General features: G+C 43.0%; 1 protein-coding gene, 5 non-coding genes and 1 pseudogene across 9 annotated transcripts in view; 6 read left to right on the top strand and 1 right to left on the bottom strand.

The window, feature by feature from the left end:
• Positions 1–17,638, bottom strand: part of LOC124033615 (DENN domain-containing protein 5A-like) — a 62,710-nt gene that overhangs the window by 27,886 nt on the left and 17,186 nt on the right. For 2 of the 4 annotated variants that reach the window (XM_046345710.1, XM_046345712.1), the window contains exons 2-5: positions 6,238–6,306; positions 5,211–5,320; positions 4,355–5,054; positions 106–293 (exon numbers count right to left, since the gene is read on the bottom strand). In XM_046345710.1, coding sequence (XP_046201666.1) covers positions 106–293; positions 4,355–5,054; positions 5,211–5,320; positions 6,238–6,306 — 1,067 coding nt within the window. The remainder of the gene's footprint in view (positions 1–105; positions 294–4,354; positions 5,055–5,210; positions 5,321–6,237; positions 6,307–17,638) is intronic. The other 2 variants (XM_046345711.1, XM_046345713.1) reach the window with 1 other exon arrangement.
• On the top strand, positions 7,360–7,418 carry LOC124034756 (annotated as a pseudogene).
• Positions 9,449–9,503, top strand: LOC124034753. Its single transcript, XR_006838640.1, has one exon. It is a non-coding gene; the product is annotated as a U7 small nuclear RNA (small nuclear RNA).
• Positions 10,356–10,410, top strand: LOC124034752. Its single transcript, XR_006838639.1, has one exon. It is a non-coding gene; the product is annotated as a U7 small nuclear RNA (small nuclear RNA).
• Positions 12,780–12,834, top strand: LOC124034751. Its single transcript, XR_006838638.1, has one exon. It is a non-coding gene; the product is annotated as a U7 small nuclear RNA (small nuclear RNA).
• Positions 14,645–14,699, top strand: LOC124034750. The gene has a single exon (XR_006838637.1). It is a non-coding gene; the product is annotated as a U7 small nuclear RNA (small nuclear RNA).
• On the top strand, positions 16,900–16,954 carry LOC124034749. The gene has a single exon (XR_006838636.1). It is a non-coding gene; the product is annotated as a U7 small nuclear RNA (small nuclear RNA).

Genomic DNA, 17,638 nt, shown 5'->3' with positions numbered 1-17,638 from the left:
AAATCTATATTTCAATTTGTGTGTGTGCGTGTGTTTATGGGAGTAGCTGTGCGTATGTGCGTGTGTGCAAACATGCGTGCATAGGTGCATGAGTGTATAGGTTACCTCCTGGGGCAGCTCTAGTTTGGTGCGGTCACCCTCTCCGTTGGAGTGCAGTCCCATCAGGTAGGGCACTGGGGCATCCAGGAAGTGCAGCAGTGAGGCGGGCAGGATGGGCACATAGACATGCTGCCACTGGAAAGGGAACATTAAGGCTGTGATGCTCTCGGCCACAGTCATCAGCCTCTGGTAGTCTGTCACACAAACAACAGAGGAGAGAGTCACAAACTGACTGGTTTTATATGGTCACAAAGGCTAAATGTTTTGACACCTACAGTATGCAATGTTTTGTAATGTACAGGGTTAAACAGTCCACTCCAAGGCAAGTGTTTGGCATCCATGTAAACTTCCATCCAGTCATGTTTATCTACATTCCTTCTCTATCAGTCACAACGAGTCTATATTCAGTAGCAGCTCTGTCTTTGCTGTTCTCCTGCCAAAATAACTACTAGTTCTTCATTTGGCCTTCTGTTCTCCCCCCAGAACAGGCCCTCCCCCCTCTCCCCCCAGAACAGGACCTCTCCCCTCTCCCCAGAACAGGACCTCTCCCCTCTCCACAGAACAGGCCCTTTCCCGTCTCGTCTCTCCACAGAACAGGCCCTCTCCCCTCTCCTCTCTCCACAGAACAGGCCCTCTCCCCTCTCCTCTCTCCACAGAACAGGCCTTCTCCCCTCTCGTCTCTCCACAGAACAGGCCCTCCCCCCACTCGTCTCTCCACAGAACAGGCCCTCTCCCCTCTCCTCTCTCCACAGAACAGGCCTTCTCCCCTCTCGTCTCTCCACAGAACAGGCCTTCTCCCCTCTCGTCTCTCCACAGAACAGGCCCTCTCCCCTCTCCTCTCTCCACAGAACAGGCCCTCTCCCCTCTCCTCTCTCCACAGAACAGGCCTTCTCCCCTCTCGTCTCTCCACAGAACAGGCCCTCTCCCCTCTCGTCTCTCCACAGAACAGGCCCTCTCCCCTCTCCTCTCTCCACAGAACAGGCCTTCTCCCCTCTCGTCTCTCCACAGAACAGGCCCTCTCCCGTCTCGTCTCTCCACAGAACAGGCCCTCTCCCCTCTCCTCTCTCCACAGAACAGGCCTTCTCCCCTCTCCTCTCTCCCCCAGAACAGGCCCTCTCCCCTCTCCTCTCTCCACAGAACAGGCCTTCTCCCCTCTCCTCTCTCCACAGAACAGGCCCTCTCCCCTCTCGTCTCTCCACAGAACAGGCCTTCTCCCCTCTCGTCTCTCCACAGAACAGGCCCTCTCCCCTCTCGTCTCTCCACAGAACAGGCCCTCTCCCCTCTCGTCTCTCCACAGAACAGGCCCTCTCCCCTCTCCACAGAACAGGCCCTCTCCCCTCTCGTCTCTCCACAGAACAGGCCCTCTCTCCTCTCGTCTCTCCACAGAACAGGCCCTCTCCCCTCTCGTCTCTCCCCCAGAACAGGCCCTCTCCCCTCTCCTCTCTCCACAGAACAGGCCCTCTCCCTTCTCCTCTCTCCACAGAACAGGCCCTCTCCCCTCTCGTCTCTCCACAGAACAGGCCCTCTCCCCTCTCCTCTCTCTCCCCAGAACAGGCCTCTCCCCTCTCCACAGAACAGGCCCTCTCCCCTCTCCTCTCTCTCCACAGAACAGGCCCTCTCCCCTCTCCTCTCTACCCCAGAACAGGCCTCTCCCCTCTCCACAGAACAGGCCTTCTCCCCTCTCCTCTCTCTCCCCAGAACAGGCCCTCTCCTCTCTACCCCAGAACAGAACCCCCCCCACCCATAACAGGCCCTCTCCCAGGACCTGGACAAGGGACTCAGAGACAGGAATACAAATCTAGCCTGTCTGCTGGTGCTCTGACCTTACCTGGTGAACAACAACAGGCCTTTTCAGAGCATGATACCACCCTCCTGAGAAAAACCACAAACAGACACAGGCAGACAGACAAATGCACACACACACACACACACACACACACACACACACACACACACACACACACACACACACACACACACACACACACACACACACACACACACACACACACACACACACACACACACACACACACACACACACACACACACACACACACACGCAAGGAAGTGTGCTCACGCACAATCAAACACATGATAGTATACACACACACACACACACAACCACAAACACACAAGTGCGTGCACACACACAAACACACACACTGCACAACATTATCACACACACACAGGCCTTGCCAACAGCTAATCTAGTCTAAGAGAAAACACTCTTTAATATGGTCATTCATCAGATATTCAACTGGGGCTAATCTAATGAGCTTCAGTGTTGGCGTAGTCCTCCACTTGTCCTCCCCTCTGTTACGCTGCTTTCCACAAGGACTTTCCAAGACGAATAAGGTCATCGGAGCCTATTTGAGTGGTTTGCTAACAGAAAGAGATCTCTATATACGGACTACTAACATGCAGACCAGGTAGGGGAAATGGCAAGCTTCCATTGATCTACTTGGAGAGATAGGAAAATCAGCAGCAGATGCTCGTTTCAATGAGGATTCATGTACTGTATGTGGGAAAGACACTGGCCAGGCCAGGGCCTATGTATCTGAGTTATGAATTATGCCTCTATTTTTAGAACAGACTCTCTCCAGTCAGCTAATTTTTAGTATGGAGCATCACTTGCCTCAGCCTATGCAGCTTTAACTAACGACACCCTGTCCCTGCTCAGTGGAAAGCTCACAGGTTCACACTCTAGAAAACACTCCTCAGCACACATCCTGCAATGAGCCTTCTGGAGAAAAAAAGGGATGATGTCATCTCCAACCAATCATCTTTATCCTGCATCTCTGACTGCGTCCTCCTCCTTATCCTCCTGCAAGGGTTGCCTAGCAACATCACAGCATTGCTCCTCTAGCCCCTGACAGTTTTATAAACAATTTGCCTTTTCCCTGTCTCCGTAATGGATCCTATCAACACGCCAGCTCTCCAATCCTGAAACAATCTTCCTGCTGCACTCCACTGACTCTGATCAAAGTCAATCCCAGTCTGCTTCCATGGAAGAAGAATACACCATTCTGTATAAAACCTCCAACATTGGTCTCTGAACAAAACAATTCCTGATTGGAGCTGATTTATTATGTATAATGCTGTTTCTTTTCACACATAGTGGAAGACCTGTTTCTATCAATTCTGTAGATCTCATTTTTATATGTGCTAAATGACCTGTGTCATATCTAAATATTTCTCATTCCTCCCAAAAAGGTCCTCTTGAATGTGTCCCTATTCACTGTCGATCTCTCTCAGTGTGGGCCTGGGGTTGAACATGAGCAGGGGGAAACAAAGGCCTGATCACAGCACACACACTGCTGCTGCAAAACAGCCTGTTTACCCCAGCAACTCACACCAGCACACACACACACACACACACACACACACACACACACACACACACACACACACACACACACACACACACACACACACACACACACACACACACACACACACACACACACACACACACACACACACACACACACACACACACACACACACACACACACAGCCTGAGCTGAGAGCCCATGAGGAGAAACTAACATTTACATAAACTGGGAAGAACACAGATTTCCTTAAAGATCCAATGCAGCCATTTTTATCTCAACATCAAATAACTCCTGGATGACAATGTTGTATCTTAATGTGATTGTTTCAAATTAAAATGGTTAAAAAAATATATAAAAATAGATTGTTAGCAAAGGGCAATGTCTCAAGCAAGAATTTTGCTAGGACTGTCTGGGTAGGGAGGGGAAAACTAGCTGTTATCTGTTATTGGCAGAGAGGTTTGGAACTCTAACTTTATTGGTCTATTAACAAATTTAGCGCATGGTGATGTCACCATGGAAGGCCAAAACTCCATCCCACCAAAACATGCATACATTTCAGGCTGTCTTTTCAAACAGCTCTCACACTAAAAGTCCATTATCATTTTCATAATTTCACAGTATTAATACAAACTCATAGCATGGAAATATATATAAAACACTGGGAAATTGAGTTGTTGACTGCACTGGGCCTTTAATGGAATCACAGGATAGTTTATTTAATCTGCCTGGATAATAGTTCCAATGAACATACCAAAGATCCTAACCACAACTGTTATTTCTGATTTCTTCTAAAATGTCAGTATTTCTGTTGAAATAACAAATCACAATCCCTTCTAAAAGCGATGCTTGGGGACAATAGACAGAAAACCACAGAAAGTTCAGCAGATCGGAGAGAAAGATCCTAAGTAAGGACTTACGCTGTGAGTAGAGCAGGATCTGGATCTCCAACAGGGCACAGGTAAACAGCTGGAGGATGTTCTCCACCCCCAGCAGCTCAAACACCTGGCTGATAGGGAAGTCAAAGAGAGGCAGCTCTGCCGTGCTGGGCCTCTGGCACACCACTGGCCCATACACCCCCGAGAACTTCAAGGAGCGCCCGGCGGGAGGCAGGGGCACCTCGTACAGGATGTTGTAGACGTAGCTCTCCAAGGGGAGGGGTGGGGGCTGGGGGGAGGAGACGGCCTGGTGGAGCTGCTGGAGCACCTTCCTGCAGGCCTGGGGGAAGGCCATGGGCGCGATGAGGCAGATGCACTTGGACACGTAGAGCGTGTCGCGGCTGATGTCGTAGGAGTTGAAGCGCTGCAGCCGGGAGATGGAGGGCGTGGGGAGGAGCGTGTGTTGGGGGTGGGGGTTGAGAGGGTGGGGTTGGAGGTGGAGCTGGTCCTCGGGGCACCGCGGGGTGGTGGGGGTGTGCAGGATGTCGTATTGTTCAGCATTGTGCATGTGGTACAGGGTCTGCATGGCGCTGCAGATCTGCTTGCTGGTCACCTCCTCGTAGAAAGTGAGGGCAAAGCCGTACGTCCGCGAGCCATCCTCCCGAGTGATGATGAAGGAGTGGAACTGAGGCTCACGTGTGTCCGCCTGCGTGCGGAAGGCCAGACCCTTTGGCATACACAGCTGAGAGATGAGGTAATAGATCAGGTTAGTTGGTCAGCTAAACAATACAGGTTCTAACCCATAATGATATACAGATGTAAACCCTGGAAACAGAAATGGGTATAGCTTCAAATAAAATACACTTTGTGTTAGTTACACATTCCGCAGTTCCATTACCATGCCAACGGCATCCTGGTCAAAGGGACTCCACTCTACATTCTCTGGGTAGTGCGCTAGAACTTTGGATTTAAAGGTTCTCCGTAGTGGACTCTGCTCAAAATTCTCACCTGAAAGAGAGGGAGAAATAGAGAGACAGAGAGAAAGACAGAAGAAAAAAGAGAGAGCAAATAATTCAGGACTCAGGGCCCAAAGAGCAACAGAAGTTCAAAAGGATTCAGAGGCCCAATCAGAAGCAGACTTGAGGCACAAGACAACCCTCCTCACAGGAAATAGGAAGTGAGCACAGTGGTCTGGAGAGAAAGGCTGTATTGCATCATGTAAAGCTGTCAACAGCATCCTGTACTGGGTCAGTGAAGGAAAGTAACCGCTGCCAAAGAGGTCAAATAGTCAGATAATAATAATGGTTTTGTTTGTATAAATCTATTCAGAAAAAGACAATGCTTGTTGCTTATAAGAAAACAAACTTCTACATATAGAATTACCAGTAAAGTGACAGCTTTTATGGCAATACTGGCAAAGCAACCCGCAAAACAATCAATCAATCAAACAAACCAACACAAATTAAATTGATTCAGATCCACAGTGAAAGCAGAAGTGATGCACACACCAAGACATGATTGATAAGTCATTCAGAGTGGAAGGGGAGAGAACACATTGGCCAAGCAACACCAGCGCTTGTACATGTAGGTAGAACTGGGTGTGTGAGAGGTAGAGACGCAGTGATTGTCAAAAAGATTGGCTTGTTGTTCAGTAGCTAGCTTCCAAAAGAGGAGGTGAAGGTAGAGCAGGAGGAGGAGGTAGAGGAAGAATGAGTAGGAGGAGAGAGGGAGGACCGGGAAGGGTGGAAAGAGGGAGGAAGGACAGAAGGAAAAGTGCTTGCAGAGTTCCCCTCACCTGTGCAGAACTGGGTTCTCAGAAACATTACAAATCAACAAAAGGAGAGTGCTGTGAAACAAGGGCGTGTCAGGTTAAAGGAGCAAGCGGAGGTGAGGTCATTCTGAGGAGGGGGGCTGGTGGGGGTTACCTTCATCTGCACTCGCCAATCCTCTGGCCCCATCTCTGAATTTAGTAGCCTCTATATACTGGCATAAAGCTAGACAACAGATAAAACAACAGTAATTAATCACATGGCTACCGCTGAGTACCGCATCACTTCTCAATATGTGCACACACAGCAGGAGTTACTCAGGACAGAAGGGTTCTGACAGTGTTCTCCTATAGGTGAGAGAAACACTGAGGGAACAACACATCCTCTTCATGTGTGTATGGAGGAACAGAGGTTTCTGTTAGGTTCAGGGTTCTGTCAAGATTCTGTCTAAACCAGCTGGGTGTGTTTTCAGAGAATGTGTGTTGCTGTAGCAATGCGGTATTCTCCTCTCCTCTCCAAAGCCCATGATTAATCCCTGTTGACAGTGCTATGCTGTGGATTATGATATGACAGTGAACACACTTGAAGAGCTATATCTGTGTGTTATAATACATGAGGGAATATGATCAGGCCTGTGCTGGTTCTGAAGGAAGCAACACAGTGTAACTTAAAACACTTTAAAAACACCTGAGAGGATTGTGGACGATCCCAAAAAACACACATCAACTGTGGTGTTTCAGAACAAGTGGAATGTGGCAGACACATGGCTATAAAAAAGAAACTAGGGTAATGAACAAAGAAAGTATTTGTTAAACAATAAGTTCTTCTGAAAGTATTAAAAAATATGTGCTCGGCTGTCAGTCAAAGTTATGAATGACACACATTCTTCCCTATATGGTCATAACAGTACATTGTCCCATGGAGTCTTGTCTAGAAAAAGGCCTGGCAGCTCAAACATCAATAATAAACAGTCTCCATTCTATACTGTTGTCTTTGTCTTTCTCTAGTCAAAGCTATGAACAAACATGTTCTTGATTGCCTGAGGTAGAAGTCGGTAGATCATGTGTGTCCTAAGACAGTCGGTGGGAGATCATATAAAGAATCTCTAGACTGGTCCCTGTGTTCCTTCCTACACTGTCCACAAAGATAGATAAACCTGGGGGATGGATGTTATTCTACAGTACAATTTGCATATACCACGCCCCTCCCCTCCCCCATACACCCCAATGTCTGCCACCCATGCCAAGTATAGAGCTTATCTTGACTTCATAGCAAATATGGAATTACTTCCTTCTTTTAGTATTTGTCTAGTAGGTTTCCTCAAAGAAGAAGCCCCCACACCACCACAGCTTTGTCAAAGAATAAACTGATGTGTTTTGATTATACTGACTGCTGTTTGAAAGGGCCAATATGTTTAGATTATATTATTATTATACTGACTGCTGTTAAGAATAGCCAATATGTTTTGATTGTACTATTATTATACTGACATCTTAGCAAGGGCCAATATGTTTTGATTATATAATTATTATACTGACATCTTAGCAAGGGCCAATATGTTTTGATTATATAATTATTATACTGACATCTTAGCAAGGGCCAATATGTTTTGATTATATAATTATTATACTGACATCTTAGCAAGGGCCAATAGGTTTTGATTATATAATTATTATACTGACATCTTAGCAAGGGCCAATATGTTTTGATTATATAATTATTATACTGACATCTTAGCAAGGGCCAATATGTTTTGATTATATAATTATTATACTGACATCTTAGCAAGGGCCAATTGTCAGCCAAAGATAAAGTAAATGATCTCCATCCCTGGGGAATTTATAGCACACCTGCTATCACACAGGTGTCAGTCTGCTGATTCATTCAGTGTTATCCTGATTTAGACACAGACAAGGAGATAGAAAACCTAGGTCTGCATCTCTCTCCCTGTGCCATGGCTAGGGTCCAGTCCTCCTCCAGTCCGGCTGTCACACACATTATACACCACATTTTAGAGCTGAGGGAGCCTGTGGCTGCGTGGGACGTATGACGTCCCTGAGTCAGGAGATCTGGTCCAATCCAGAGCCTCTCCCAGACCTTCCTCTCGAACCCATCAGATGTATAACTTCCTTTCTGTGATAACCCACAAATAGGACCATTTCTGATTGGTCTGACGGGTAAACCTGTCTGGCCTAACCCATCATTTTCCTCACCCACTCACCTACAGTGGGGTGATCCAGTGATGGCACACAGTACATCAGATTATTGATGATGCTGTGGAAAAGAAATCCTCTTTCCTGAGTACTGAGTAATGTGATTGATTCATTGTGTGTCTGCTTAACCATGTTATTGTGCTTATTTTAGCTGGAATTTAGTGACAGCTGAACAAAACTGAAGAATCACTAGCTAGGTTTCCATCCAATTGGTGACAGATTTTCATGTGAATATTCTAAAATATGCATAAATAAAATATGCACATTTCCAACCAGTTGTGCGATTCCACCAAACTGATCCAAATCAATGCTTGATGATGTACTGCACAAAAATGTACTTTTTCACTTAAGTTTTCATGTACGGAATAAAAATCGGATGTTCAATGTGTTTCCATCACATTTTCAACTCTACCTATAGTTTTGTCACAAAAAAACTCTTGTGTTAAATCCCAGATAAATGATGCAGTGCCCCCCTTGGGTCAATAGAGATATTCCACTTCAGTTAATTACTATAGCTCAAACTTTTGACCAATCAATGTAATTTTGTAAATTCCGGATCTCTATGACAAGACACATCATTCACCCGAGTTTAGTCAAAATCGGCCCAGTGCTGTCTGAGATATCGTGTGAATAACGTACAAATGGACAGAGACAGATCCACAGTCCCCTCCCCAATTTCATTGTGGGGGACAATTGTCATTCACCTGATGACGTGATATATATATTCTTTGCTAACATATGATGGGTCGCTGGTTTGCCTGGGAGGGGGTACCTGGGCAAGAAAATCGTGGCTGTAGAATTAACTGCTTAATCTGCTGTTTACTTTCACGTCCATATCCTAGAATGCTGGGCTGAAAACTAGGCCAGAATTGTGAACAATTAGACTAGCCAAACTATGGAGTGGTATGTCAACAATACTAGGCACAATCAGACAGGAGACAAACAGAGAGCACAGAGAACATGGCATTTATCATGCTATCTATCCAGTCATGAAAACCTGGCTACTATACAACTATAAGTCCAGATATATGTTAATGTGAACATTTGCATAAACCCCACCCACTCCCCTCCTCCATATTCCAATGTGTGCCACCCATGACCGAGAAACGTAAATGCCAAAGAGAGTCCATATCATGATTTGATGAGGAATCATGGAAAATTTGCTCTTTTAGTATTTTTCTAGTAGGCATCCTCAGAGAGGAAGCCCCACAAATATGTTAAAAAATAAACACTGAAAATTTGATGTGAGCATTTAGTAGCCCATATAATGCACCACAAAACACTAGGCCTATACATCACTATGTAAGTTAGTGTTATGGCTGGTTTTCATTGTTATATAGTTACCTCAGAATACTGCTCAAAGCCGGGCAACTAATAGCCAAGAAAAAAGTGATCAATTAACACTTGCTTAACAAGCATTTGTGGGTGTTTAAAAGCCACTGTCATGGGCAACTAATAGCCAAGAAAAAAGTGATCAATTAACACTTGCTTAACAAGCATTTGTGGGTGTTTAAAAGCCACTGTCATGGGCAACTAATAGCCAAGAAAAAGTGATCAATTAACACTTGCTTAACAAGCATTTGTGGGTGTTTAAAAGCCACTGTCATGGGCCACTGAATTAATTATTTCTCTGCCAGTAGGCCAGGTACACATGCCTATTCACACACGGTACTGGTCTCATACATGGACTAGCCAAAGTCACAATGAGTCAGGGTCAGTTCAGCCAGGTGTCAGCCAGGTCAGTATTATTTTGGGGTCCAAAACTATATAAAAACACTTACATTACATATACAACAAAAGATACAAAAGTACATCATATAACATTATTACACCAATACATCTACAATACAACATGTTTAATACCACCACACAACAATATCACAATGTATGCATGTGTCTGTACCTTCGTGTGTGTCTCTTCAGTGATATCATGTGGGGGGGAAATGGGACAATGCATATACCCCACCCACTCCCCTCCCCCATATTCCAGTGTGTGCCACCCATGACCGAGAAACGTAAATGCCAAAGAGAGTCCATATCATGATTTGATGAGAAATCATGGAAAATTTGCTCTTTTAGTATTTGTCTAGTAGGCATCCTCAGAGAGGAAGCCCCACAAATATGTTAAAGAATAAACACTTAAAATATGATGTGAGCATTTAGTAGCCCATATAATGCACCACAAAACACTAGGCCTATACATCACTATGTAAGGTAGTGTTATGGCTGGTTTTCATCGTTATATTAGTTACCTCAGAATACTGCTCAAAGCCGGGCAACTAATAGCCAAGAAAAAAGTGCTCAATTAACACTTGCTTAACAAGCATTTGTGGGTGTTTAAGGGCCACTGAATTATTGATTTCTCTGCCAGTAGGCCAGGTACACATGCCTATTCACACACGGTACTGGGTGATGTTTTTTCTTGAGGCTATGATTAAAAGAACTTTAGAGCTCTTGTCTGTCTGGATTAACAAGGACAACACACAGGTCTTTCCAGCATTGTATGTTTTTTTGTGTGCAAATTAACTCAAGCTTACGAACAATGTCAAATGTAATATAGCGAAGCACCTGAATGAGTAGGGTGCGCAATTACGCAGATACTTTCCCGAAACGGATGACAGAAACAACTGGATTCGTTATCCCTTTCATGCCCTGCCTCCAGTCCACTTACCGAAATCTGAACAAGAGAGCCTCATCGAAATTGCAACAAGCGGTTCTGTGAAAATTTAATCAGTCAGAAGCCACTGCCAGATTTCTTGCGCTGTTAAGACACTGATGTCCTATGCAACCATGTACCTATGTGAGAGTGGATTCTCGGCCCTCACTAGCATGAAAACTAAATACAGGCCCAGACTGTGTGTGGGAAATGATTTAAAACTGAGACTCTCTCTAATACAACCCAACATTGCAGAGTTATGTGCATCCTTTCAAGCACAGCCTTCTCATTAACCTGTGGTGAGTTATTCACAATTTTTGATGAACAAATAAGGTTATATATGTAAGATGGCTAAATAAAGAGCAAAATGATTGATTATTATTATATTATTATTTGTGCCCTGGTTCTATAAGAGCTCTTTGTCACTTCCTACGAGGTGGGTTGTGACAAACACTCACACTCATTCTTATGTTTAATATATGTATATTTTAGTGTGTGTGTGTGTGGTAGGCTCACAATGATGGAAAAAAATAACATTTTAAAGTGTGCTTGTATTTGATTTGATTATAAAAAGCTTGGGAACCTGATGATTGTTACCTGTTTTTGTTTATTGACTGCATTTCTTTTTAGTCTTTTGTTAGTTTCTCATTTCATTAACTTACGTTGATTGATTGCTTATTGTTTGAATTGTTTATTCATTAGATTTTTTTCTAAATTTGATTAGAAATGTTATTTTCAAGAAAATAACAAATGTATTGTCTTTGTTGAACCAGCTAAACAGCTGTTCTTAGCAAACGTGTTTGCCGTAACCTTTCTAGCTTATAGGCTATGTTAGAGATTACACTTCCTCTTCCAATTATAATGTGGGGAGGTAAAAATAATGAAAAATGATGTACCAAATCTAGTCATTTTAAATTGTTGATTACTTCTTGCAACAAGGCAACAGTTAACAAGTCGTCCCAGATAAATGATGCAGTGCCCCCCTTGGGTCAATAGAGATATTCCACTTCAGTTAATTACTATAGCTCAAACTTTTGACCAATCAATGTAATTTTGTAAATTCCAGATCTCTATGGCAAGACACATCATTCACCCGAGTTTAGTCAAAATCGGCCCAGTGCTGTCTGAGATATCGTGTGAATAATATGGACCTGTGTAGCTCAGTTGATAGAGCATGGCGCTTGTAACGCCAGGGTAGTGGGTTCGATCCCCGGGACCACCCATACGTAGAATGTATGCACACATGACTGTAAGTCGCTTTGGATAAAAGCGTCTGCTAAATGGCATATATTATTATATATTATAATAACGTACAAATGGACAGAGACAGATCCACAGTCCCCTCCCCAATTTCATTGTGGGGGACAATTGTCATTCACCTGATGACGTGATATATATATTTTTTGCTAACATATGATGGGTCGCTGGTTTGCCTGTGAGGGGGTACCTGGGCAAGAAAATCGTGGCTGTAGAATTAACTGCTTAATCTGCTGTTTACTTTCACGTCCATATCCTAGAATGCTGGGCTGGAAACTAGGCCAGAATTGTGAACAATTAGACTAGCCAAACTATGGAGTGGTATGTCAACAATACTAGGCACAATCAGACAGGAGACAAACAGAGAGCACAGAGAACATGGCATTTATCATGCTATCTATCCAGTCATGAAAACCTGGCTACTATACAACTATAAGTCCAGATATATGTTAATGTGAACATTTGCATAAACCCCACCCACTCCCCTCCTCCATATTCCAGTGTGTGCCACCCATGACCGAGAAACGTAAATGCCAAAGAGAGTCCATATCATGATTTGATGAGGAATCATGGAAAATTTGCTCTTTTAGTATTTGTCTAGTAGGCGTCCTCAGAGAGGAAGCCCCACAAATATGTTAAAAAATAAACACTGAAAATATGATGTGAGCATTTAGTAGCCCATATAATGCACCACAAAACACTAGGCCTATACATCACTATGTAAGTTAGTGTTATGGCTGGTTTTCATACTGCTCAAAGCCGGGCAACTAATAGCCAAGAAAAAAGTGATCAATTAACACTTGCTTAACAAGCATTTGTGGGTGTTTAAAAGCCACTGTCATGGGCCACTGAATTAATTATTTCTCTGCCAGTAGGCCAGGTACACATGCCTATTCACACACGGTACTGGTCTCATACATGGACTAGCCAAAGTCACAATGAATCAGGGTCAGTTCAGCCAGGTGTCAGCCAGGTCAGTATTATTTTGGGGTCCAAAACTATATAAAAACACTTACATTACATATACAACAAAAGATACAAAAGTACATCATATAACATTATTACACCAATACATCTACAATACAACATGTTTAATACCACCACACAACAATATCACAATGTATGCATGTGTCTGTAAATGGCATATATTTCTGTACCTTCGTGTGTGTCTCTTCAGTGAGGGGGAAATGGGACAATGCATATACCCCACCCACTCCCCTCCCCTCCCCCATATCCCAGTGTGTGCCACCCATGACCGAGAAAAATACATGCCAAAGATAGCCATATCATATTTTCATAATTAATAATGGAAAATTTGCTATTTTAGTATTTGTCTAGTAGTTTCCTCAGAGGGGAACCCCCACAACAATGTTAAAGAGAACATGATACAGCAGTCAGTAGTCTATATAATGCACCTTAAATCAGTAGGCCTATACATCACCATATAAATGAGTGTTTAGCCTGGTTTTCCTTGTTATCTATTTAAGGCTGAATACTGTGTACCAAATCTAGTCATTTTAAATGGTTGATTACTTCTTGCAACAAGGCAACAGTTAACAAGTCGTCCCAGATAAATGATGCAGTGCCCCCCCTTGGGTCAATAGAGATATTCCACTTCAGTTAATTACTATAGCTCAAACTTTTGACCAATCAATGTAATTTTGTAAATTCCGGATCTCTATGGCAAGACACATCATTCACCCGAGTTTAGTCAAAATCGGCCCAGTGCTGTCTGAGATATCGTGTGAATAATATGGTCCTGTGTAGCTCAGTTGATAGAGCATGGCGCTTGTAACGCCAGGGTAGTGGGTTCGATCCCCGGGACCACCCATACGTAGAATGTATGCACACATTACTGTAAGTCGCTTTGGATAAAAGCGTCTGCTAAATGGCATATATTATTATATATTATAATAACGTACAAATGGACAGAGACAGATCCACAGTCCCCTCCCCAATTTCATTGTGAGGGACAATTGTCATTCACCTGATGACGTGATATATATATTCTTTGCTAACATATGATGGGTCGCTGGTTTGCCTGGGAGGGGGTACCTGGGCAAGAAAATCATGGCTGTAGAATTAACTGCTTAATCTGCTGTTTACTTTCACGTCCATATCCTAGAATGCTGGGCTGGAAACTAGGCCAGAATTGTGAACAATTAGACTAGCCAAACTATGGAGTGGTATGTCAACAATACTAGGCACAATCAGACAGGAGACAAACAGAGAGCACAGAGAACATGGCATTTATCATGCTATCTATCCAGTCATGAAAACCTGGCTACTATACAACTATAAGTCCAGATATATGTTAATGTGAACATTTGCATAAACCCCACCCACTCCCCTCCTCCATATTCCAATGTGTGCCACCCATGACCGAGAAACGTAAATGCCAAAGAGAGTCCATATCATGATTTGATGAGGAATCATGGAAAATTTGCTCTTTTAGTATTTGTCTAGTAGGCGTCCTCAGAGAGGAAGCCCCACAAATATGTTAAAAATAAACACTGAAAATATGATGTGAGCATTTAGTAGCCCATATAATGCACCACAAAACACTAGGCCTATACATCACTATGTAAGTTAGTGTTATGGCTGGTTTTCATCGTTATATAGTTACCTCAGAATACTGCTCAAAGCCGGGCAACTAATAGCCAAGAAAAAAGTGCTCAATTAACACTTGCTTAACAAGCATTTGTGGGTGTTTAAGGGCCACTGAATTATTGATTTCTCTGCCAGTAGGCCAGGTACACATGCCTATTCACACACGGTACTGGGTGATGTTTTTTCTTGAGGCTATGATTAAGAAGTTAGAGCTCTTGTCTGTCTGGATTAACAAGGACAACACACAGGTCTTTCCAGCATTGTATGTTTTTTTTGTGTGCAAATTAACTCAAGCTTACGAACAATGTCAAATGTAATATAGCGAAGCACCTGAATGAGTAGGGTGCGCAATTACGCAGATACTTTCCCGAAACGGATGACAGAAACAACTGGATTCGTTATCCCTTTCATGCCCTGCCTCCAGTCCACTTACCGAAATCTGAACAAGAGAGCCTCATCGAAATTGCAACAAGCGGTTCTGTGAAAATTTAATCAGTCAGAAGCCACTGCCAGATTTCTTGCGCTGTTAAGACACTGATGTCCTATGCAACCATGTACCTATGTGAGAGTGGACTCTCGGCCCTCACTAGCATGAAAACTAAATACAGGCCCAGACTGTGTGTGAGAAATGATTTAAAACTGAGACTCTCTCTAATACAACCCAACATTGCAGAGTTATGTGCATCCTTTCAAGCACAGCCTTCTCATTAACCTGTGGTGAGTTATTCACAATTTTTGATGAACAAATAAGGTTATATATGTAAGATGGCTAAATAAAGAGCAAAATGATTGATTATTATTATATTATTATTTGTGCCCTGGTTCTATAAGAGCTCTTTGTCACTTCCTACGAGGTGGGTTGTGACAAACAATCACACTCATTCTTATGTTTAATATATGTATATTTTAGTGTGTGTGTGTGTGGTAGGCTTACAATGATGGAAAAAAATAACATTTTAAAGTGTGCTTGTATTTGATTTGATTATAAAAAGCTTGGGAACCTGATGATTGTTACCTGTTTTTGTTTATTGACTGCATTTCTTTTTAGTCTTTTGTTAGTTTCTCATTTCATTAACTTACGTTGATTGATTGCTTATTGTTTGAATTGTTTATTATTTAGAATTTTTTCTAAATTTGATTAGAAATGTTATTTTGAAGAAAATAACAAATGTATTGTCTTTGTTGAACCAGCTAAACAGCTGTTCTTAGCAAACGTGTTTGCCGTAACCTTTCTAGCTTATAGGCTATGTTAGAGATTACACTTCCTCTTCCAATTATAATGTGGGGAGGTAAAAATAATGAAAAATGATGTACCAAATCTAGTCATTTTAAATTGTTGATTACTTCTTGCAACAAGGCAACAGTTAACAAGTCGTCCCAGATAAATGATGCAGTGCCCCCCTTGGGTCAATAGAGATATTCCACTTCAGTTAATTACTATAGCTCAAACTTTTGACCAATCAATGTAATTTTGTAAATTCCGGATCTCTATGGCAAGACACATCATTCACCCGAGTTTAGTCAAAATCGGCCCAGTGCTGTCTGAGATATCGTGTGAATAACGTACAAATGGACAGAGACAGATCCACAGTCCCCTCCCCAATTTCATTGTGGGGGACAATTGTCATTCACCTGATGACGTGATATATATATTCTTTGCTAACATATGATGGGTCGCTGGTTTGCCTGGGAGGGGGTACCTGGGCAAGAAAATCATGGCTGTAGAATTAACTGCTTAATCTGCTGTTTACTTTCACGTCCATATCCTAGAATGCTGGGCTGGAAACTAGGCCAGAATTGTGAACAATTAGACTAGCCAAACTATGGAGTGGTATGTCAACAATACTAGGCACAATCAGACAGGAGACAAACAGAGAGCACAGAGAACATGGCATTTATCATGCTATCTATCCAGTCATGAAAACCTGGCTACTATACAACTATAAGTCCAGATATATGTTAATGTGAACATTTGCATAAACCCCACCCACTCCCCTCCTCCATATTCCAATGTGTGCCACCCATGACCGAGAAACGTAAATGCCAAAGAGAGTCCATATCATGATTTGATAAGGAATCATGGAAAATTTGCTCTTTTAGTATTTGTCTAGTAGGCGTCCTCAGAGAGGAAGCCCCACAAATATGTTAAAAAATAAACACTGAAAATATGATGTGAGCATTAGTAGCCTATATAATGCACCACAAAACACTAGGCCTATACATCACTATGTAAGTTAGTGTTATGGCTGGTTTTCATCGTTATATAGTTACCTCAGAATACTCCTCAAAGCCAGGCAACTAATAGCCAAGAAAAAAGTGCTCAATTAACACTTGCTTAACAAGCATTTGTGGGTGTTTAAGGGCCACTGAATTATTGATTTCTCTGCCAGTAGGCCAGGTACACATGCCTATTCACACACGGTACTGGGTGATGTTTTTTCTTGAGGCTATGATTAAAAGAACTTTAGAGCTCTTGTCTGTCTGGATTAACAAGGACAACACACAGGTCTTTCCAGCATTGTATGTTTTTTTGTGTGCAAATTAACTCAAGCTTACGAACAATGTCAAATGTAATATAGCGAAGCACCTGAATGAGTAGGGTGCGCAATTACGCAGATACTTTCCCGAAACGGATGACAGAAACAACTGGATTCGTTATCCCTTTCATGCCCTGCCTCCAGTCCACTTACCGAAATCTGAACAAGAGAGAGAGCCTCATCGAAATTGCAACAAGCGGTTCTGTGAAAATTTAATCAGTCAGAAGCCACTGCCAGATTTCTTGCGCTGTTAAGACACTGATGTCCTATGCAACCATGTACCT

Source organism: Oncorhynchus gorbuscha, linkage group LG04, assembly GCF_021184085.1.
Source record: "Oncorhynchus gorbuscha isolate QuinsamMale2020 ecotype Even-year linkage group LG04, OgorEven_v1.0, whole genome shotgun sequence".
Taxonomy (NCBI): domain Eukaryota; kingdom Metazoa; phylum Chordata; class Actinopteri; order Salmoniformes; family Salmonidae; genus Oncorhynchus; species Oncorhynchus gorbuscha.
The sequence above is the reverse complement of the archived record's forward strand: the minus strand, read 5'-3'. Positions and strand labels throughout refer to the sequence as shown.